Below are 24247 nucleotides of genomic sequence, written 5' to 3' on the forward strand. Positions count from 1 at the left end.
ACAATACTAATCTGAAATCAAATCTGTTCTCTCCTATAGGACTTAAACTTTCCTAAGGTGGTGTGATCTGAATGCTAACTTAATAAACTTATTTGGGGATGGCAATATAAGTGTTTGTAGAGCAAGATGAACTTTCCTTCTCCCAATTTGTTGTGAGAAGTTCTGTAAACAGAAAAAAATCTATTTAATATCTACTGTAATTAACTGGATTAGAAATTTAGTGAGAGGTTCTGTAAGGGATGGATAGATATTGTTGGGTGGTTTTTAATTGTGAACCCAAAGTTATCAGGAGGCAATAAGAAAGCAAGAGTGTTTATTGGGAATAAAAGAATTGTAATTTGGGGTACACAGATTTGAGTAGCAACCCAGCTAGTGTCCCACTAGAAAGCAAAAGTCAGGTGATTTTAAAGCACAGAGGGAAGGTGTGTAGACATTGTTTACAAAGAATTCTGATTAATATTGGCAGTAGAAAGCTAAGCTTCAATTAATACAATTGGTGACTAAGGCTATCAAAAGCAAGTCTCTTATTGTACCTGGTTGTAGCTGGTTGTTCAGTCTTGGAATATTTGTAGTCTCACTAGTTCAAAAGTTCATGGTTCCACCAGTGAGGTCATGGGACCCATCTCCTTAATGGCCTCCTGGCTCCATTTCAAACCCCCTTGACATAAGTGACACCATTCTATTTCGCCTTTCACACAATCCTGGTTTGCAGTATTTTCTATGCTATCAATGACCTCACGTAGATAATTTGATTCTAAAAAGTGTTTTTCAAATGTTAAAGTCTATAAAAATATCTCACCACCAAGGGTCTCAAATCTATAAGGAGATTTCAGGGTTTCCTTAGCTTTACACTATCCTGAAATAAACGAGAATCCAGGGGTGTAGGAATGCAGCGGTGCTCCAGAAGATCCCCTTCACTGTCCCTAGGCACCAGTGCCACAGCAATTAGAATTTCCACAGTGGTAGAAATCTGTGACCGGAAGTGTGGACTTATGTGTTTATGGTTGTCATAGAGCTTTTTAATTTTTTTTTCATTCAAGAAGCATTTATTAAGTATCTTATATATGCTAGTGTTTCACAGAACTTTGGAAATCTTCTTTCCTATATTGCTGTGCTTGTTCTGTAGAATTGTTTTCTAGCAATTGCCAAGTTATGCAATTTATTTAATGTGTTGGACTCACATTTGTTTTAACCCTGATATTTGTAATCTCTTTGTCTTTGATTTAAGAGGAAGAAAGCGTTTCTTGGTTTCCAGTAATTATAGCCCCTCCACAAAATGAAACAAAAGAAGTGGAAATTGGTAAGAAAACTTTAAGAATGCTATAAATGGTACTTGGAGAATCCTTCCATAGGACTCTTGATCTGAATTCCCTAAGCATGGGTCAGGCAGTTACATGATGGACCTTGGGAACTGAATGAAATGTCATGTGTAGAAATATTCATCTGGGTACTTATTCATCTGGGTTAATATTCGGAATACCCAGCATTTACATTTGCAATGTACTTGTAACTCATGGTGCTCTCACACATACTGTTTTATTTCATTCTTACTTCTCTCCTGGAGGTGGACATCATTCCCAATTTATGTGCGTGAATACTTAGGCTCAGGTAAGGATCAATGACATGCCCAGGGTTGTGGATAATCGGTGATAGAAGGATAAGAACCCAGGCTTTCCAACTCTGCCCATCTCTGCCTTCTTTGGTTCCCTACCAGAAATGAGATACAGCTCAACGTTCTTGGTCTGTAAGAGAAGTTCCTTCATGAACTGGTTCTCACTGCGTCCTGGCTTATTTGCAGCTGTTAACCCTACGTGCTGTGTGTCCCCTCCACCCCCTCACAGTTGTGACGCTGAGAAGGCAGCATTTCCATATTCTTTCTTGCCTTTGTCCATGATGTTCCTTCTTCTCATCTCTCAACAGTGAATTAAATACCATTCCTCGTCACCCTCCTTACCTGCAGGTGGGCACCACCAGAGTCTCCATCCAATCTGGTCCAAGGAAAACATTTTCTTATATAGGGTGGCAGTCCTGCTCCCTAGGTGACTTCTCCCTCTGTATTCACATGTAATTTGTCAGTCTTTCGATAGACTAGAGTACCTTGTATTTTAATCATTTGGGTGTGCCATTGTCGCCATCTGAGACACTCTGCATTCCTCATCCATCTGCACACTTCTTGACCCAGAACCAAGGGCTCAGGAAGGGATGGCTAAATGCATGTCCCCAGGTGGGCGGCAGCCCTCATGCTTTCAGCTCAGGGCAGAGGAAGCGTCCAGTAAAAGGAGAAGTAATAAAGGAGAGTTCCCTTGAAGGATTCAGTACTGGGATTGTAGTTGGGTCCAGCAAAACACAGTTTTACCAACAAAGGGGCTTCCAGAGAGATGAAGAGAATTTGGTAGAAGGAGAAAGATGTGGAAGAAGGAAGTTACAAAGAAATTCCAATTTAGAGTAAAAAGAAGTCCCTCCTTATAAAGTGGGATTGATGAAGCCAGAGTTATTTACCTGTGGAGTTTACACAGCAGGTGAGAGGAGAGAGGGAGCTGAGCTTCCTCCCAACTGTGAATGAAGGGTGTGGAGGCAAGAGGAGGGTCTGATGTAGGGAGGAGGGTATTAATGATAAGGAAGGTGAATGGAATCAGTTCCCGGCACAACCCAAGTATTCAAGGACTTTTTTCACATTGAATGAACTACTACTGGCAGAACTGATTTTTATTGTTGAATTTCTTTGCTTCTCATCCAGGAAAACCAGCAAACATACTCTGCTCTGCTTGCTTTGGGAAAGGATCTCAGTTCATGGCTGGCGTCCGATGGAAGGTGAACAGAACCACAGTTCAGAACTTTGGTGAAGCAAGAATTCAAGAGGAACAGGAGCAAAATCAAAGGTATTTTTTTATATTGAGCCTGACACATCCCCTTTTCCTCCCACACAATTTGCAACAGCGAAGTAAGTACTGAACATAACATGTCACCTTTTTAGTTCTAGCAATGAGCTGACTTGTCAGAACACGACTTTGAGAATAGATGATGTGAGAGAGGAGGACCTGTCGCTGCGGTATGACTGTCTGGCTCAGAGTCTGCATGGCTGGATACGGCACACCGTGAGACTAAAGAGGAAAAGGCCAAGTAAGGAGTGTTCCTGAGACTTTGGTCACCCGAGTTCGCTGCATCAACTGTAAGCTGAAATCATTTGCTTAAAGAACAATGTGTTGGAGTGTGGTTCCACGGCGCATCTCTCACGACAATGGACATGGCCCACCTCATAGAATGTGCTTCTCCTGTAAAGAACACTGACCTTTGTAGTATGGTTTCCCTGGTTGCTTCTCTACAGCTTTTCTCCCCCTTCCTCCTCCTTCTCCCACCCTTTCTCCGCTCCCTCCTACCTCCTCCTCCATTCTTTCCCCTCCTCCCCTCACCTTGCCACCCTCTTCCTCCTTTGCCTCCACCCCTCCTCCCTCTCCTCCCCTTCCTCTTCCTCTTCCTTCTCTCCCTCCTCCCACCCCTTCCTCCTTTCCTTACCCCACCCCCCACCCTTACCTTCTCATTTTGGTTCCTCTTTAACATGCAGCTGCTTCCTTGGCCATCCTTCTGCTTTCATTAGGTCGCTCTGTCTCACTATATATGAAAGAACACACTAACAGCAAATGTGAATATGTTCTGTGTTACCTTTCATGACTTTTATGGCACGTTATAAACATGTTCCCTTCTATAAATTTTTTTGGGGTCCTAAAGAGTGCACATTTTGTTAGTGAGGCTGGCAAAGTAGATGAAAAGATGAAGTATGTAATTACTGCCCATTCCAGGAAGAAGATCTTAAGACACTACTTTGTAATAAGACATCATGTGCCATTATTGTTAAACTTTATAAAATAGTAAATCTATTTATTTATTTATTTATTTTCTACTTGCAAAGCCTAAAGTATTTACTCTCTGGTCACTTCCAGAAAAAGTGTGTGATCCCTTACATCCTTTCTCTTTTTAAAAGAAAAACATTTATGCTCTAATGCTATATTCTCTTATTTCCTGTAGCTGTACAGCCAACCTTGATTTTGGGTAGAGTAAGTCTTCCAATTTTATTCTTCATCAAGATTGTCTTGGCTATTCTTTGACCTTTGTATTGCCACATAAATTCTCTTCAGATATATTTAGATTATAAACATGCTTTGCTACAAGTTACATAGAAAGTTTTATAGCTTATTTTATAATTACTTAATGTATAATAGAAATCGATCCATGATAGTAAATGTTCTTCTACACCATGATTTTTAATGGCTTCATAGTATCCCATTACACAGAGAAACCATCATTTATTTCACCAAATACATTTTTGAGCTAATTGTCTTTCTTTTTCTGTTTGTTTTTGTTTTGTTTTGTTTTGTTTTTTAGGGGTTCAATGTATTTAAACTAAAAAAAGAAAACACAACCTGTTCACCTATTTCTCCCATCTCCACCTCTGCCCCTGGTAATTACCAATCTCGGTGTAGGTGAAACTCACGGGACGTCTGGTAGCTCAGCTCATTTCTTTACTGTATTTCTTATTCAACAAGCAATTCAGGTACCACCTTTTATGAGGAGCCTTCCTTGGCTACCAGGTTGGGGTCTATATTCCTTCCTGGTGTTCTTGTAGGGCCCTGTCTCTATGTCTACACCCCTCACACTTAACAAAAATCTGTTTGAGAGTCTGCTGAACATGACTCTAAGCTTCATGAGGGCAAGACGGCATCTCACTCATCTTCATGTCCTCCATCTGTAGTGCAACGCCTCTGGTACCTATAGCATGTACTCTACAACAATTCGTTGAATAAATAAATGAACGCATACCAAAGGTATCAAGGAAAATGATTTTTGTACATTTCCACTGCTTTAGTTATAAGGCTTAATTATTCAACAAAACAACAGCTTACATTTATGTTTGTTAGGATAGATAAATTTCCCAGTAACTTGGAAAGGCCAGATTGTTTAATAACTTCTCAATAGTTTTATCTGAATCTACTGTGCCTTTAATGACTTCATTATAATCTGATGCAATAAGATATAAGTATAACAAAAACAGGAAACTGACTTTCCTTCAGTAGATTCAGACACTATATATAATCTTTTAAAGTTAAATGGAGAGAATGATCCGTCTTGGGTATAGGTAACAAGGTACATTGTCTGTAAAGAATCTGAAACAGTTATAAGACCATCTAAGAGTCATTGTGCTTTTTTTTTTTAAAGATTTTATTTATTTATTTGAGAGAGAGAGAATGATTGAGAGAGAGCACAAGTGGGGGGAGGGGGAAAGAGAGAGAGAAAGAGATACCCCTGCTGAGCAAGGAGTGTGACAGGGCACTTGATACAGGGCTCAACTCCAGGGCCTCTGGCTCAGCCCCAGGATCCTGGGATCAGGACCTGAGCTGAAGGCAGATGCTTAACTGACTGACAGCTGGGCACCTCAAACTCACTGTGCTTTTAATCATCACCTTACTCAGACAACACTAACCAATGTTAGTGATGACACACTTGTCCTCTGGGGGACAGATTGCTTCTTCCTCCCCTCCCTTGGTATGTCATTGCGTGCAGTGATGTCAGCAAAAATAGTTTTACAAACATTTCCTTCCTGAGCACCTGTCAACTTTCTCCCTTGTTTGCATTTCCAGGCAAAGACATCTTGTTTGTCAGAAGAAGCATTGAATCCAGTATAAATGGGGAGAAAAATATGGTATTTTTACACTTGTCACTCCATGCACAACTACATGGAAATTATTTAATGTGTTTGTCACATAGTCAAAGGGAGATTTAAGTCCTCAGTTTATACCCCTAAGTGGGACATAGCCCAGATTAATTTGAATAACCACACAAAGGCACAAAAAATTGGGGGTAATAGATAAGCAGACCACCAAGTTCATGTGGTTAAATCTCTGTCTGAGATGGTGCTTGGAAGTTTTGCTTTAATTTAGACTCAAATCACCAATTTGTAAAACAAACAGAATCATGACATTGAGTGCTGTCGAGTTCCATGGGTTGCCAGGTTTCTACCGGTAATAATGGAATCACCCCAGGACATATGGACCATGTCACCATGTAGTATCAGGGCGGTAGCTGGCACAGTGGATCTTCAAGGAGAGGGAGAGCTGTGCCCTTCCCCCCAGAACTGCCATTGCCTCGATATCCCCATGACTTGTTTACTACGTTGTCACTCTATGAATGTTCTCCGATGACCTGTGTATTGGAATTGTCTTCACGTTACATGTACTTGGTGACTTTTTTCCTTCTAGTTTATTTGTATGAGTTACCCTTCCCCTGTTTTTCTTCAAATTAACGTGGTTACACTCTGTTTCGACAACTGTGAACATTAAACAAAAACTGTTGCTATGGCAGTTTAATCGTCACAATGAATTCCTTTATTTCCCATCATAAAATAAATTACAACATTGTCTCAAATTTCAACAACAAAAACTTAAAAAGTTTATGTTCCTTGATGTGATTAAATAAATATTTGACACTCCTAATCATAGTAGTACACATTTATTCATTGTTTCCTTTGGGCCTCTCTGATTATTTCCCATCTCATTTCTTATTTATTTGATCAATAACCCAGGAGGAAGAGACTGCTACTATCACCCAGTTTTGCTGATGAGGAAACAAGAGGAGGTTAAAAAACTTGAGGAATTGAGTTAGAGCCAGGACTCAAGCTTAGGCAGTGGTTTCCTGTTTATAAACACTTTCAAAAAGTATTTAGTGTTTACTCACCACATACGGAGTTGTTTACACAGGTTTAAAGTCATTAACAGAAAGATACTGAACTTCAACTTTCTTTACTGTCTCAGATTAACTTCTCTCCTCCCAGTGGAAGTGGCCACACACATGCCCAGTTACTTCATCTCGATCTCCCCAAGAAATGGACGTTCCCAGAGGGTATCCAGATAGGACTTTTAGAGAGAGTGACCTGAAGGGGAATCCTGTTGACATGCTTTCCTTAGGGCATATTTATCGTTTAAACTGATGACAGTACAGATAGTAAGCGCTCTGCCAATTTTCAGCAACACGCCTCCTCCACCACCGTGCTCCCCTGCTTCCCCGTGTTGAATCTCTTTGCCTTAGCCATTCTTGATTTCACAGTTCTGGATCCTCAGGGTGCTGATGAACAATGGGAGGAATCTGTGAATATGGATAAATGATTTTCTAGGGCAAGACTGGAGCCCCATGCTTTGAGATTTTAGACAAAAAAGGCAGGGAGGGTGTTACAAGAGACAAATCTCCTTTGAGATTGTTCTAATGGTCATCTTTAAGTGACTATTTGTAAGAGGAGAGTTAATTCTAAAGAGAGAAGTAAATATAAAACAGCCAAAATATACCATTAATGAGTACAGCGCTTGTATACAATTTGTACGTATCTGTTCCAAGTCTTTGAAATCGGGAACCATCTCATGTATACACTTTGTGCAACAGTGAGTATGAGATGCAGTGCAGTGATGAGAAAATTAAGGGTTGTGTTTAGAACCCAGCACCCCAGGAATATGACTTCCCCATCAATTATGCTTTAGAGACTTACATGGCCCCTGTCTCTTCCCTGCTTTCTTATGCAGGAAGACCCCAAGACCTTTTGATTCGTCCTCCTTCATGCCCCAACCCCAGATGTATCTGTTCTTTTCTCATTATTACACAGGTCAGAACCTTCCTTATGTTTCACCACAAGTATTGCAGAAACTTCCCGTCCATTTTCTTCTAAGTAATTATGGTCTCTTCCCACAGAGACAAATCTTCCCCTACCTTCAGATTAATCCTGCTTGTCAACCGCTTTCATTGTTAACACCCGACTCAACACTCATCAGTGGCTCCCATGACCTTCCCGAATAAAGGCAAAATGCCTGAACGGGAGCCCCAAGTTTGGTCAGAACCGAGCCCTGACACACATTTCTTGTTGTTTCTTCCACTACTTCCCCATGCTGGATTACTCTGGTTCCTCAGAACACACCACATCTCTGCCCTTGGGCTCACAGCAGCTCCTCTTGTCAGGAGTGCCTTTTTCTTGTTTCCTGGTTCTCCAAAACTTCTCTCCCCCTGCAGGAAGCCTCCATTACCCACTCCAGCCTGGAGGGAGCACTCCTAAAAACCCCTGCCAGCTCCAATGACACATTTACCTCCTATCTTAGTTAAGTTTACATTTGGGGCCGCACCTTGTATGCTTTGAGAAGCCCCTACCGTGCCTAGCTTGCTGTCTTGCCTAGGGGAGGCACTCAGTAAAGGTTCACTTACTGATTTGTAACACAGCCATGCAAATGCTGGGGAGGCATCTCCTGTATGAATTTCTCATCCTCCCAGTGGAGTTCTGTTTATTTTACCTTGTTCTAGGAATATTAATGATCATTTTTGTCCTCCCCTTATCTTCTGAATAGATGACAAGCAAAGCACCTACTATATCCTGGCGGGATTTAGCACCTTGTTAATGCTAATCAATGTCATGGCCATAATGCTGAAAGTGTTCTGGATTGAGGTTAATCTGCTCTGGAGAGACCTAGCTAGACCTTACAAATCAAGGAATGGTAAGTGGCAAGTTCCACATTTTTCTTCAAAGAAAAGGATGCATGCTGGCTGTTGGTGGCACATTTGTTGATCTCTTAAGAGCTATGGTACTAAACCCAGATTTTGCTGGCTAACATATTGTTAGCAGATCTCTCTCTTTTTTTCTTTTTCCTCAGTCCACTCGGAGGCCAGTCTCTGTCCTTTTTTGCTGCTCCTTATGGTTCTGAGATACATCTCAACAGCTCAAATCTCCTCCCCCAATAGGCTTGCTGTTCCTGCTAAATCAAGAACAGAATCAGCCCAAGCCCAGAAAAGTTTAATCATTTTGGAAAATGTGTATTGGAAAACTTCATGGAATTCAAAACATTAACTAAAGTGTTCCTGCTTCCCAGATGTGAACAGCTTAGACAGAGCCATCAGAAGGCAGGTGTATTTTACCAGAAAGCCCACTCCTTACAGAGCCCTACCTGGATGCACAAGTATACACCTGAAAGAATACATTTATGCCTGCTGAATCAGACAACATTCTCTCCTTTGGAGGCAGATATACTCTACATTTTCCATATGGCCCACTCAACTAGGGCTTATTATTTGATTTGTGGGAAATATAGATCCCTTAAAAAAAATTCTCCTTTCGCATTTTCATTTCCTAGGTTAGGGGGAAACAACAGCTAAAACTGAGATCTACTCCAAAAACAGAAGATCCCTTATACATGACAGATATTTACCAATAAGTTATTAATTAAATTTGACAATATGGTGTGTGCTAAACTTGCCTCTCTACCTTTCAGTCTGAGGCAGTAAAGGGAGAAAACTTGCAGATTAAGATTGGTTTTCTGATGACACTTTGCAGTAGTGGGTTGTGGTCACCATCTCTGGATTCTAGAATATTTTGGGGGATGGGATACATGCACCAATAACAATAAAATTCAGGGGAGAATGTCTAGGAAGAGTCAAATGGGAATTTCCAGAGCCAAAAAATAAAGTTGTACTTCTTGTTCTCATTTTCAGATGGAAAGATCTACGATGCTTACGTTATCTATCCGCGGAACTATAAAAATAGTCCCGAGAGGGCCAATGCCGTGGGCCACTTTGTTCACCAGATTCTGCCTGAAGTTCTTGAAAATAAATGTGGCTATAACTTATGCATTTATGGGAGAGATCTGCTACCGGGAGAAGGTAAAGCTATCAACACACATCAGGGACAGAAAGTCACATTTATCAGAAGGCCAAGGATAGGTGGTCTTATCCCTGTGTTGGATAAGGAAATACAATCATTATTCCAGGCCTCAAGACCAGAGTTTTTAAATATTTCTCCAGAAGAAAGAGATATTATTCTTTGCTTGTCCTTCCCCCATAGCCGACCTGATCATGAGGTCTTCATAAGAGTATCAGTGATGTGAGGATACTGCTATGTGGATTTAGCAAGACATGGCCCCTACTTGACTTCCCATGTCCACTGTTAGGATAACTGACATACATCTTAATTCTCTCTAGAAGAGCTGAAAGAAGACTCAAAAAACAAAAAACAAAAAAACAAAAACCAACCAACAACAACAAAAAAATGTGTTCTCATACCTAGAGGCATTGACTGAAATATTTGCAAGGATTCAGAAAGTCTTCGTGCTTTCCCCTGTATCGGAGAAACATTTGCAAATGTGTATTCTCACCTCATCCATTAGAGCTGTCTTCTGTTTCTTAGTCGATTCCATGTACCTTCCACAGTTTGTCACAATTCTGGCCTTTCAGTAGCTTTTCTCCCTCTATATTTATGTCAAGTACCCATGAGCCCTCCTTATAGCTCTTCTCGAATTTCTCAGAGACCAGGAAGTGTTTGGAATGTTCCTGAGGCAGGAGCATCACTGAGGGTAAGTCCAATAAAGTGAATGCTTAGTAGACTGTGAATTTAAACTGGTATTTCCACTGCAAAGAGGGATTCAAACATCTGTAGATGTAAAGGAACACCCAGCAGGTGAATCCACTTCATCCGGAAATATTTGGGCAATGTTAATCCCTCCACAATGGTGTGGGTAACTTTGTAAAATGAATGATTCAGGAAAACGGAATCCCAGTTTTCTCTAGAAGCCTTCTTCTTCCTCCAGCTCTCCCGCTGGCTACTCATTCCAGTAGAAAGAAATGAGCCACGGTGCTCAAATGCTCTTTTCATGCTACACATCTGCTCAAGAAGCTGTAGGGACCCCAGCTGTTTGTGACGTCACACCACCTGCCACATCTGGCTGCAAACCCTTCATTGTTTTTGTCTCAGATCCATCGACCTCCTTTCTAGTTCTGCCTCTCTCCAGCCCAGTGTGAACACCAGCGCGCTGAGCCTCAAGCTTGCGTGGCCTGCATCGTGCTGTTTTTCACCTGGGAATGTTCCCACCCCCTCTCCCTCAAGCATGTCCTCTGAACCTTACTTTAACCTAAGGAAGGTCAGATATAACAAAACAACACCAAACTTCACTTGTCCCTTTGGAAAAGTTCATGACTGCATCAGTGGTATTTCTTCCCATGCTAGTTACCTTCTGGAGCTTTGCCCTGTCAAATCTACTCTGCACCCTGCTCCATCCAGTGGCCCCGGGGAGGGGGGGGAGGAACTGGTCCTTATGGAATCTATCAGGCCCCTGCCCTCTGCTCCCTGCTGGGTTCGGCCAATGGAAGCAGAAGTACAGAGGCAGGCATCAGGTAAGGTTGCCAGGGGAGCTGGGCTCTTCTCTCCCAGAACATGGGCTCCTGTTAGCTACCTTTATACACCTTAGCTTTCATAATTGCTTTTTCCCCTTCACACCCGGAGGAGTGTAATGCCTCCCTGGCTATTTCCCGTGCTGGGGTTCCGAGGCATCTCTCATTGATTTCTCTTGGCTCTGTCCACATCTTTTATAAATTCTCCTCTCATTAACCTCTCTTAAGTCAGTCCTTTTGAGGGTGCTGAGTTTTCTGTTAGGATCCTGACCGACATGAAGTCTATCTGGTGCTATTCAACATTTATTTCCCTAGTTCACACTACATGGGTTGGCAGTCTTTTGGCTGTCCTGCTCTAAGAAATTCTTGAGTGGTTTCGTTCATGGTTGCATTTCTTTGATTTCTCTGGTCCCTCCTTGCAGTGAGAGCTGAGTATTTTACATGTGCTTTCTAAGTCTGCCCAAAAGTTTCCTGCCATCACCATGGAGCTGATGCTGTATAAACTCTAAATTGATAAATTGATAAGGGGATCTGGTCTTCCTTAAGATCTTTCTAGTCTGAATCAAATCACCTTCTCAAACAGAGACATTGGGGAGTGACGTGAATCCAGGACTCCCTTAGAGATTTTAATCAGTTCAGAGGAGCAACAGTCCCTAAGAGTGAAAGTACTAAGCCCTGGTAAAACACATACGCTACTATTCTAAGAAGATAATACATAGCTAAAGAACTTGAATTCTAATTCTCCCACTAAACATCTCTACCTGCCATGTAACTGCAAGGATTCATTTTAGTTAGAACTGACCTACCTGAGAAGGAAGAGGGGCTTGGGACTGATGTGCTCACAGTCGAACATAATAGGTTGTCCCTTCAAGCACATTCCCCCTTACCTGAATGAAGAACTGATTGGTGTCAGAATCCCATAACAGATTAAAACCATAACTTTTTTTTTTTTTTTAAAGTCCAGAACATTCATGATCAAAGCATTAGATTTCAAAACGCAGGAGCAGGAAATGTGATCCGGGGCTTTTATTCTTAGATGCAGCCACTGCCGTGGAGAACAACATACGAAAGAGCCGGCGGCAGATTTTTATCCTGACTCCTGATCTGGTCCACAGCAGGGAGTTTGCATACGAGCAGGAGATCGCCCTACACAGCGCCCTCATCCAGAATGACTCCAAGGTGATCCTGATAGAAATGGAGGCTCCGAGCAAGCCCGGTGGACTGCAGTTTGAGGAGCTTCAGGAGTCCCTCCGGCACCTCGTGGAAGTGCAGGGTACCATCAAGTGGAGGCAAAACCACATGGCTGACAAACGGTCTCTGAATTCCAAATTCTGGAAGCACGTCAGGTACCGCATGCCTGTGCCCAACCGACCCCCAGGGAAGACACCCAGTTTGGCTTCCCTGAGTGCTCAGGAGCAATAGTGCTGGCTTTGGTGTGCTAGTAAGGCACCCAGCTTCCACTGACCTGAACTCCTCCTCCTGGATGACCACACTGGACCAGACACTGGAGCAGGGGCAGGAGTGGTGATGTCCAGAGGAGGCTGGTCTCTGATTTCATCTACCAACTTGACTCCCATTTTCCTGATTCTGGGGGGATGCAAAACACCCAGAAATTTCTTTTCTCGACCCCTCTCTCTTCAGCCCACTTTTCCTGCCTTTTCTCCCTTTACTGATCTTTCTCCATGTGGCCTAGTACTTTTTTCATTATGCTTTTTTCCCTCTTTCTCTCTCTTTCCTGAGAGTATTGACAAGGCGTGTCAATACTCCACACGTTAAACTTCAAGCTGGAAGTGTTAGAGCTAAATGTTCATGCAACCTTGAAGAACACTCAGATTTCCACAAGCAGAACAGTAACAGTCCTTCTTATTCCCAACCAGACCAGAATTTATTCTATTTTATTTGACTGGATGCTGGGTTTTTTCATTTCGATGTTGTCGATGTTATTGGAGGGGCTTACCTGGTTGCCATTATAATCAAATTTTTGCTGCTCTAAAATTTCTTTCAGAGATTTTCATTCTCTTTAGAAATATTTTTTTCAGGTTCTTGGGTGGTTCACTTGGTTGAACATCTGTCTTCGGCTCAGGTCATGATCCCAGGGTCCTGGGATCGAGTCCTGCATGGGGCTCTCTGCTCAGCTGGGAGTCTGCTTCTCCCTCTCTCTCTGTGATCTCTCTCACTTTCACTCTCTCTGTCAAATAAATGAATAACATCTTTAAAAAAGAGAGAGAGAGAAATTTTTTTCTCCCTCTAAAAGTTACAGAAGAACAGAAAATATGAAAGAGGAAAAGAGCAAAGATTATCCATAAATCCATTATCCTAAGATAATGACTCTTAAACATTGTGGTAAATTTGTTTTCGAAAAAAATTTGAATTTGTGCTGAAACATACCATTTATGTAGTGAGATCATACAGTGTGTAGTTTTTTTTTTTTTTTTTTAAGATTATTTATTTATTTATTTATTTGACAGACAGAGATCACAAGTAGGTGGAGAGGCAGGCAGAGAGAAAGGAAGGGAAGCAGGCTCCCTGATGTGGGGCTTGATCCCAGGACCCTGGGATCATGACCTGAGCCGAAGGCAAAGGCTTTAACCCACTGAGCCACCCAGGTGCCTCCAGTGTGTAGTTTTTATATTTTTTCCTATTTTACATCATGAGAAAAACATTTTGACATGTCACTTAAATTTTAATATTTTAAATATTAATAGAATTCTATTTCATGGTTGTGCCACAGCTGATGTACCTCTTATTTATTGTTGTATATTTGAGTTGTGTTGAATGAAACAGCCATAATAATAAGTAATTCTGCAATGACCATGTCAGAATATCTTATATTTCCCAGTTATGATCTTTTTTTAATTTAAGAAATTGGTTTGTTGCAACATTTCTATGAAATCTGTAGGGCATTTTGGCAAAACCATTTAGCAAAAGTGAAGGTAAGAATACCACTGCCATTAATTCCCTAAAGGAGTTCACATGCCCTCAGTGCCAGCAGTGTCTTCTCAGGCTGGGAGTCTTGTGAGAGCTCAGATTTTACAAGTGGGTGGAGATCTTAGCCTTAGCTGAGCTTTTTTTTTTTTTTTTTTTTAATAAAGAAACAGATTTATTTTTAAAAAAATATTTTATTTATTTATTTGACAAAGAGAGAGACAGTGAGAGAGAGACAGAGCACACAAACAGGGGGAGTGGCAGGGGGAGAAGCAGGCTTCCCACCAAGCAGGGAGCCAGACGTGAGTTTCGATCTCAGAACCCTGGGATCATGGCTTGATCTGAACGCAGCTGCCTAACAACTAAGCCACCCAGGCGCCCCCCCACTGAGCTTCTTTAAAAAGTGTATATTGGGGGTATTTTTTTAAAAAAGATTTTATTTATTTATTTGACAGAGAGAGAAAAAGAGAGAGAGCAAGCACAAGGCAGAGGGAGAGGGAGAAACAGGCTCCCAGCTGAGCAGGGAGCCTGAAGTGGGGCTCAATCCCAGGACCCTGGAATCATGACCTGAATAAAAGGCAGATACTTAACCAACTGAGCCACCCTTGCCCCTCTGATTTGGGGCTTAACTGCAAAAGAAAACTGCACGCCAGCCCCTCGACAGGGAGTGTAATTTTGAACTGTCATTCAATGCCTGAGAAGAAATTGTATTTCTGGAAGATTGCCTAAAGGATCTGGAGTTACCCATCCCTTTATATACCATATAACCTGAATCTATACTCCCTGGATTAAGGTTGCCAGATAAAACACAAGACATTAGTTGAATTCAAAGAATGAAATTTCATCTGAAATTCACATTTAGCTGGGACTCTTGCGTTTTTATTTGCTAAATCTGGCTGTCCTACTCTGGTTAGTTATTGTGCTTTTATATGGTGATATTTGATTTTACGGAACTGCTAAAACAACTAGTCTGTGGGAAGGATGCCATCTAGTTGACTGGTTAACATCACTTAATATGGAATCAACAAGCCATCCTCTGCTATCAGCTGGCTTTGTGACTATGAGTGATACCATCAGGAAGAGATGTGCCTTTCATCCTGCTTCCCCACTGACCAAGACTGACAGAACTGTTTTTGATATGTGGACATAAATAATTTTACAACTGAAAAAAAATAATTTTACAACTGATTTTATTTCCTCTTCAGTTAGCTACTTGGACACACAGAGCCCAACTTGGCCTCTTTCTACAGCAAGTACATAGGATATAACAAGCAAGTTATAATAATCTCTTCCTTGTTTTTTTTAATGTTTTATTTTTGAATGTATTTTAACTGTCTATATTGAAAGCTGCTTTGTAATTTAACACTTACATTTTTCTGAATGTGCGCTGAGTATCTCTTTGACAGGGGCAGGGAGAGGAAAGGCTGTGGAGGCGTACGCAGGGTGGAGGTGTACGCAGGGTCATTGGGCTTGCTCCTTATTAACCTTAATGGGGTTTGAATCCATTGAGGAAGCCCAGAGGGATGAGGGAAAGACTTCACAGAACCCAGAGAGGGCTGGCCCCAGGGCAAACTCTGACGTCGCTGAGCTCTTTCTTCCCAAACCTACACACCACCTCCCAAGTCACCTGAGCTTCAGTTTCTGCAACTAAATCATGGGAGGATGGAGGAGAAGAGCTCGGAGGGCTTTCTCAGCTCCAAGAGGCTGATTCCAAGCGCATGCTCACAGAGCAGCTGCAGAACCGCCAGAAGTCTGGCTTCTCAGGCCAGCACACCACCAAACTCTCCTGGTTTCTTCCTCTGTGTGGCGACAGTAACAGATGCTTCGCCTACCACACAAGGTAATGTGAATGGAATGAATTCAGCCCAAACCAGTGGGGTGTCTACTAGAGGAACCTAATAAAAATTCTGGTGAATTATAAAAACACAACAAATTGCCCTTTCTCAGATCAAATTTCCATGTGATAAAATGCAGATTGATGAGTCTTGACAATCACACATACCTATGTAGTAGCCATCTCAAATCAGGTAGAAATATTTCCATCAGGGGCACCTGGGTGGCTCAGTCAGTTAAGCGTCTGAGTCTAGATTTTGGCTCAGGCCATGATCTCCTGGGTCATGAGATCAGGCCCCAATGTCAGGCTCCTCAGTCAGTGGGGAGTCTGCTTGAGATCCACCCCCCAACCCCTGCCCCGACTTGTATCCTTTCTTTTTCTCTCTCTTTCAAATAGAGGGATAAATAATAACTCTTTTTAAAAAGAAGTATTTCTATCACCTCCCAAGGAAGTTCCATCCTGCCATTTTCCAGCCAATCCCTCTCCTTCCTTGGAGGCAAACAATGTTCCAATTTCTATCTCCATGGATTAGTTTTGTCAGATCTTAAAATTTCTATCAATAAAGTCAAATGGACAGCTCTAGGACTCCCTGCTTCCATACAATGTAAAATTTTGGAAATGTATCCGTGGTTTGCATGTGTCCATACTTCTTTCCTCTGAGTTGTATTCCGTTGTGTGGCTGGACACAGTTTAACCTCTCCCTTGGTGATGGACGTATGGGTTGTTTCACGTGGTACCTCTCATGACTATGGAGACTGTGGACATTCTTGGGGACATGTGTTCTTACTTCTCTTGGCTCAATACCAAGGAGTGGTCTCTTTTAGAAAACTGTCAAACTGACAAACTAATTGTACCATTGTATGTTTCCTCCAGTTAAGTATGAGACCGTTCTTGTTCTCCCTCCTCACTGATGACTGGGACTGTCAGGTTTCTTTGAATTTTAGTTATTTCAGTAAGTGTTAAAAGAATCTTATTGTGGTTTTAATTTGCAGTTGTCTGACGATTAATGATGTTGAACTTTTTCATGCTCTTATTCACCAGGAAGATTCATGTATCACTCAGTGAAAGTAGAATCTTCTATACATTTAAAGATTGTGTTGCATCTCTTTATATTGTTGATGTGTGAACATTTTTTATATATTCTGGATATGGATTTCTTTTCAGATAGGTATAAGGTGAAAATTTTCCCAGGTTTACCTTCTTACCTCTTCATTTTTTAATGGTATCATTGATTAGCAGACATTTTCAATTTGGTAACAATCAATTGGTCCTTTTTTAAAAGATTTTATTTATTTCTTTGACAGAGACAGGGACAGCAAGAGAGGGAATACAAGCAAGGGGAGTGGGAGAGGGATAAGCAGGCTTCACACAGAGCGGGAAGCCTGATGTGGGGACCCCGGGATCATGACCTGAGCCAAAGGCAGATGCCCAACGACTGAACCATCCAGGTGCCCCACAATTGGTCAATTTTTCTTATATGGTTAGTGTTTTCTATGTCTTAGCTAAGTGTTGTTTTGTTTGTTTGGTTGGTTTAACCTCGAGGTCTGGAGATATTTCTTCATGTATCTTTATGAAATATTCCAGTTTCCAGCTTTTCTATTTAAGTCTATGGTCTACTGTGAGTTGATATTTGCATACAGAATGAGGTAAGGGTCAATGTTCATTTTTTTTTCCCCCTATAGAGATGTCCAATTGTTTCAGCAACACTTGTGGAAGACTTTTCTTTCTCTATTGAACTGACATGGTGCTCTGGTCAAAAATCATTAGGCTGTATATGTGTGGGTCTATTATTCTACTTTCTATTAATTTTCATTTATATGCTCATGCAAATATCACACCGCCAAGATTAGTATTTCCTTATTGTAAGTTTTCAAGTCAGGGTAAGTTCTCTAACTTTGTTCTTTATGCCCAACATTGTTCTGATTGTTCCAGATCATTTGCGTTTTCATGTATATTTTAAAACCAGTTTCTCAATTCCTTTGAAAATTCCTCCCGGGATTTGGATTGCATGAAATATACAGACTCTATAACCTAAAGAGTCTTAAAATATATAGACTCTATGAACTCCACAGTTTGTGCAGAATAAATATCTTAACAATGAATCTTCCAATCCATGGTATATCCCTCCATTTTTATGTCTTTCATGTCTCTTAGCAGTATTTTGTTGATTTCGTGGTAGACATTTTGTACATATTTTACGAGATTTATACTTTGATATTTGATTTTTTATGGTATTGTAAATGGTATTTTTAACAAATTTCACTTTTCAAATTTCCATTACCAGCATATGGAATTATAATTGATTTTTGTATATTGAATTTTTATTCCACGATCTTGCTAAACTCATTTATGACTTCCAGAAGCTCTTGAGTAAGTTTCGAAGGGCGAGCTACATAAAATTATGCCATCTATCAGAAAGAGTAGTTTTATCTTTTCCTTTGCAATCCGTGTGCCTTCTATTTTTATTTCTTTACTTTTCACAAAAAGACATCGTTATCTTGTTCTCCGCTTTATCAGATTAGGAATGTTCCTTTTGGTTTTCAGTATTTCAAGTGTTGTTAATGAAGGAAAAGCTGTTGAATTTTGTCAGATGCTTGTTCTTATTGCATTATTGGGATAATTGTATGATCTTTCTCTTTTATTTTGTGATGAACTATTTTGACTGAAGAAAAGGGATGAAAATCACTATCTCATTAAACCCTCTCATTGTCAGCCATTCTTCGGTTTTGTTGGAAAGATCCTACTACAGACCAATCTAAAAATTTTGAAACACGTGTTCTCGTTTTGCCTTCTTTTCTTCTAAACAGTTAAAAAATCTCAATTGAACACTTCTGCTCTCTCTCTATGACTTCCTGAAAGAGATCCCCCCCCCGCCCCCCAAGCCTAAACAGAAGTCCTCAGCACAGATCTGAGACTTGAGTGCCTCAGAGAATGGTCTCCTCCTCACTTTGGATGACCCCAGGGAGCCTTCCTGTGTTTGGGGGCCTCTTCCTTGGCCTCCTTCCCCTTAACCACAGGTGGTGCCCCTCTGCCCAGTGAAGGCTGTTTCCTCCCCAACCTGACTCTGGTGCAAATCTCTCGGCGGCCTGTAGGGTGCGCAAGGAGCAGCCCCGAGCGTCCCGGGGCTCTACAGGTCCCGTGGACACCGCCCACCGCCCGGGAGCTCCCGAAACTCGCCGCCCGCTGCTGGGACCACAGCAGATCTCGGCGCAAGGGCGAGGCGTGGGATTTTCCGGCTTCGTGCAGTAGCGCCCGCGATCAAGCGGCTCCCGGAACTCAAAGGCGGGGCGCCCAGTGGAGTCCATATACCCGGTACGCTCCAAGGGGCGCCCCAGACTAGGAGCACCCCAGAGCCAAAGCATCCGGAACCGGGCGTACCCCCCGCCCCCACCTAGGAAAACCGCGAACTGGGAGGATTCCCAGCCCCGATCCTCACTGGGAGGAATCCCCGACGAGGAGCATCTCTGATTGGAGCATCCCAGACCCGGGACACTCCGCGGGATAGAACAGCGCCCCACCTCGCACTGCGGACACGGAACTGCGTCCTACCACAGCCTCCGCGGCTGCCAGACGCCTTTTCTTTCCTCTTACTCTCTGTTCCTTTTTTTTTTTTTTTTTTTCCCCTTTTTTTCTTTTTTTCCTTTCTTTCCCCAACCTTCTCTAGTTGCCTTACATCTTTAATCACACTTGTGGCTCCTCTCGTTCCTTTCCTGTTTCCCAGTCCCAGTAGCTAGGGAGGCAGCGCACCGCAGTTCCTCACCTGCTTCTGGAAACCCTGCCTCCGCCGTCGCGACCAGAGTGCAGGAGGGACGGCCGCCCCCGCCGCGGCCTCGCGGAACTCGGCTCTGAAGGTAAGGAGCCGCGCCCCGCCGCCAGCCGCACCCCCTTCCCACTGCCCTCTTCCTCCAGCCCAGGGAAGGGGCAAGAGGCGCCCCAGCCTCGGGGCAGGGCTTAAAAAACAAGATCGGTTAATAACGAGTGCCGTTATGTGTACAGATCTTCCTCCACTTCTGATGGTAGTTCTGAAAAACCCCGCCTAAGCTGGGAATAGCCTGTCACTGGAACATGCATTTAATACATCTAACCTCCTGAACAACACTCTTAGGCCAGCTTACCTTGAAGGTGCTCAGAACACTTCCATCAGCCTACAGTTGGGCAAAGCCTCTAACACGACACCTAATTCATAATAAGGCGTCAATAGTAATTGAATAGCTTGTTTAATTGGTGGAATAGTACACTGAAAGGGAGAAACAGAATGGTTGCTTGGGTACAGAGTGGTTGTAAGTGTATCTCTTGTTTACCCTCATGATCCCCATGGGGACTAGGCGTTGCAGCTGATGGGGATCATAGAGCATATCACTAGCCTGGGAAAAAAATCCAAATTCAAAATCCAAGTATGGTTTCCACTGAATGTGTATCTCTTTTGCACCATCACACAATCAAAAAGCCTAAGTAGAGCCATCATATGTAGGGGCTGTGTATATATATGTATACATGCAGATATGTATATACATTAGTATAGTTTTAAATATTGAGTAGATGCGTTTTATATATATACACACACACACACACACTCAATATGTCTTGAATAGTAACTTATTGTTAAAAATATATACTTCTGATATATTAAATTTACTTTTAGGTATACAAATAAGTCCCCTAGATTATTGTCTACCATGGTTGCATATTAGAATCACCTGGAGGATTTTTATCAGTCAGGATGCGTAGACTGTACCTCAGCTGTCTGACTGGGGACCAACATGTTGTGGTGGTGGTGGTTGTTATTGTTATTTAAGTTCCAGGGGGCAATGAGTGCCCTAGCCTTCATATCAGTTGTTACAACGTATTTTCTGAGATGTCATGATATTAGAAGTATTTCAAAGGTAAGATTAGGCAGGTGTTACAGAGGATCAAATGATCACCTAAGACACCAAACAGTTTATACTTGATGAATTGAATGCATTCATCAATTTAGCAAATAATAAACAAACATAAAGTATGTCAGTTGGGGACAAGTGCGATGAATGGAAAAACAAAGCACAGAGGAAGAGGAGAGAGTGGTGTGTGCACACATGCTTGGGCATGCACACGTGTTTGCACACACACGCATGCACAGTGCACGTATTTGCTCCCAAGCGGTCATGCTGTTAGATCTCTGTAGAGCGCTTGCAGACAACCTGTACGTGATTAACTATACTGTCAGCACACTGTAAAGGAATGGCAGGACTCTTTAATTACAGAGAAGGAATTAGTAGCTCTTTGAGAAAAACAAGTTGAGTTAGACCTAGCTTCATACCAAACAAGAAAATTGTTGATGGGTAAAACAGTTCTAATGTAAAAAAACAAAAAACAAAAATCCCTAAGCCATAAAAATGAAGAAAGTATACCTTGAGTATGCATCTGACCACTGAGGGGAAAGGAATGTTCAACAATGGAAAAATAATGGAAAAGTCACAAAGGAAATCATGGTGGGCTTGACTTTGTAAATGTAAAGTCTCCCAGATGTGAAAACAGAAAAGGAAGAATTTGAAAGTAAACTCAACAAATTAAAACAAAACAAAACCCCCCCAAAAAACCACTAAAACATCTAAGAACTGGACCAAAGGCATAAAAAGATATTTCATACACACAGGAATAAAATAGCTAAAAACTATATGCTTAATATTCTCCCATATTTATATCAGCAGAATGCAGGTTTAAGAAAACCATGAGACATCATTACCAATTTGAAGAGTGAATTATATTTAAAGAATGAGGATGCCCAATGCTTATATGGGTGTGGTAGATGTATATTATCTTCCACAACTGAGGAGTATGAATTATTACATTTCTGGAATGCAGTTTGGTAGTAAGTGTTTATCATGCTTAAAATGTATTCTCTATCCTATAAACTGTATTGCCATTGTCATAACACCAAGAAAATAATTAAAAAGGTAGATAAGTAACTAACATTGAAGTGATATTTATGACACATGGATACTTTGCGATAGTAATTCATGAAACCTTCACATCACTTCGGGGAGGAGGTATTGTTATTCTCTTTCCTCGATAAAGAAGCTGAAGAGCAGGGAGGATAAGTGATTTGTCCAAAGTTATTCAGCTGGGAAAGAATAGGATGAGGATTCAAATCCAGCTAGTCTGGCGCCAGAGACTGTGCTCCCAAACCTCATCTGTACCGCCTAACACAGAAAGATAATCATAGGGATTATTTTGTAATAAAACATATCTTATAAATTATAATAGACACATACTGAGGGATATATGTAGCAATTAAGAATGATATTAACAAAGAGATTTTGTGACACAGCAAAGTGATCATTGATTAAGTAGAAAATGCAGGATGTGAACATTTTTTTAACATCTTAATTATTTGAAAATCATGCAGAAAAAGTACAATGAAGCATGTTAAAGTATTATGCATATTGAGATCATTTTCTTCTTTTCAATCTTCATTTTATAATGTCCTATATTGGGCAATATACTACTTTAGAAATCAAAAACAATTTTTTAAAAAGAAAGAGAAAGAAAAGAAAGAAAAAAATTTAAAAATTATGGAAAGGCAAAAACAAAAAATCAATGTAAAACACAACACTAACCCCCCCAAATTCCTTCATGCAAGAAATTTAATATTTATATTCTTCTATGTATGTCTTATTAATAGTAGGATATCTATGACATTTCTTAGAACAGCTTTTCTTTTGGAAATGAGTTCTATTATTTAATATCTTTATCTTTTAAATCTATAATAAGTACATTAAAATTTATGTATCTACACACACAGAACAGTGCCAATATCAGCTAATTTGGGATCATAACATGTTTCATATTGAAACTCAGAGGTAACTCATCAGAATACTAAATTATTTCATAGAAACTTTATCTCTCAGCAGACCTTAAAAATTAACAGAAACCCAAACCAAGAAGAAAACACAGTGCCCTTTACAAGGCTGTATCATCCTTAACCAGAGGAAACAATACTTTTCTTTCTATCTGAGGTAAGAGAATGGATAGTTAATAATAAATGTGTGTATGTGTGTGGGGGTGAGGGGTTGATTTCAAACCATAGAACCATAGAGATCTAATTTGGTTTTGAACAGTTTGTGCTTTCCATATGTAGTTAACTCTTTGTCTTTACTTTATTGGTTGTTATTTCTTGGAAATTACAGCAGATGCTTTGTTATTCATTAAGATTTAGTTTAAGTTTACTTAAGTTTACGGTTACATTAAGTTTACTGATATTGGCACTGTTCTGATGTAAATAATTTGACCCCTTAGCCACTAAACTTCATCTAGGAATTGGGCATTAACAGTCATCCCCCCATCCCCCTCCTCCTCCTCCTCCTTTTTTAAATATGGGAGGTGAGTGGCAGTTGGTAACAGAATTATCTGGGACTGAGAGGTTACCAGGCATTCAGAAAGCTTTTTTTACTTAGCTCATCTAATGACTCAATAATTTTGATGATAGGCCTTCTCATCTCCATTTTGGTAGTGAGCAGATAAGGTAGATTTTATTACATTTGGTAATGAGAAGATAGGACCAATAATTTTGGTGATAGACCTTCTTCCTCATCTCCATTTTGGTAATGAGTAGATAAGATCTGAGACTTTAAGTAACCTGTCTAAGTAACCAGTAGTCAAGGCTCAAGCTGGAAAGCTGACCCAGGTTTGTGTGCCCCAGGAAGCAAGCTCTTCTGTCCACCCAGTGGGGTTTGGTGTGTACTGTGCAAGGATCATGGGATTGCTTATGCAATATTCACACTAGTGTCAGAGACCCAATGCCCCCTTCCTCCGTTCTACTCTCTAAATCTGTAATTCATAGGATAAAAGATGGATTGAGTAGGATTGAAATTCAACACATATTTGAGTTCGTGGAGATTAGGCATTTGGAGTGTAGGAAACTCCTGTTTTGTCTCCCCATTTCCCTCAAATAAACACACACCCATACACCTATTCCTGTGTAGCAAGTATTAATGCTTATTCTGTGCTAGGCATTGTTCTGGACTCTGATGATATATTAATGAACAAAATAGACTGAGTTCCTAACTTATAAAGAACTTAGTTCTGAAGAAGGGAGTTGGATATTTAAAAACTGAAGCCACAAGTGACACCTGGGTGTCTCAGTCGGTTGAGCTGCTGCCTATGGCTCAGGTCATGATCCCAGGATCCTGGGATTGAGTACTGCATTGGGCTCCTTGCTCAGCAGGGAGCCCACTTCTCTCTCTGCCTCTGCCTGCCACTCTGCCTGCTTGTGCTCTCCTTCTCCGTCTCCCTGACAAATAAATAAATAAATAAATAAATAAATAAATA

At 41.2% G+C, this 24247-nt stretch overlaps 2 protein-coding genes across 8 annotated transcripts in view; both read left to right on the forward strand.

The window, feature by feature from the left end:
- Positions 1 to 16039, forward strand: part of IL1RL1 (interleukin 1 receptor like 1) — an 80798-nt gene extending 64759 nt beyond the window's left edge. For all 6 annotated transcript variants that reach the window (XM_082747149.1, XM_082747152.1, XM_082747151.1 and 3 more), the window contains 6 exons: positions 1229 to 1300; positions 2738 to 2879; positions 2975 to 3120; positions 8373 to 8519; positions 9511 to 9678; positions 12218 to 16039. In XM_082747149.1, coding sequence (XP_082603275.1) covers positions 1229 to 1300; positions 2738 to 2879; positions 2975 to 3120; positions 8373 to 8519; positions 9511 to 9678; positions 12218 to 12603 — 1061 coding nt within the window. In that variant the 3' untranslated portion in view covers positions 12604 to 16039. The remainder of the gene's footprint in view (positions 1 to 1228; positions 1301 to 2737; positions 2880 to 2974; positions 3121 to 8372; positions 8520 to 9510; positions 9679 to 12217) is intronic.
- A 2772-nt stretch (positions 16040 to 18811) lies between these two features.
- Positions 18812 to 24247, forward strand: part of IL18R1 (interleukin 18 receptor 1) — a 42074-nt gene continuing 36638 nt past the window's right edge. Inside the window, exons 1-2 of one of the 2 annotated variants that reach the window (XM_082747156.1) lie at positions 18812 to 19252; positions 19605 to 19791. The gene's annotated coding sequence lies outside the window, so the exon portion shown is untranslated. Of the gene's footprint in view, positions 19792 to 24247 lie in introns of both variants that reach the window. The other variant, XM_082747155.1, reaches the window with a different exon arrangement.

Source organism: Mustela nivalis (genome assembly GCF_964662115.1).
Source record: "Mustela nivalis genome assembly, chromosome: 8".
Taxonomy (NCBI): domain Eukaryota; kingdom Metazoa; phylum Chordata; class Mammalia; order Carnivora; family Mustelidae; genus Mustela; species Mustela nivalis.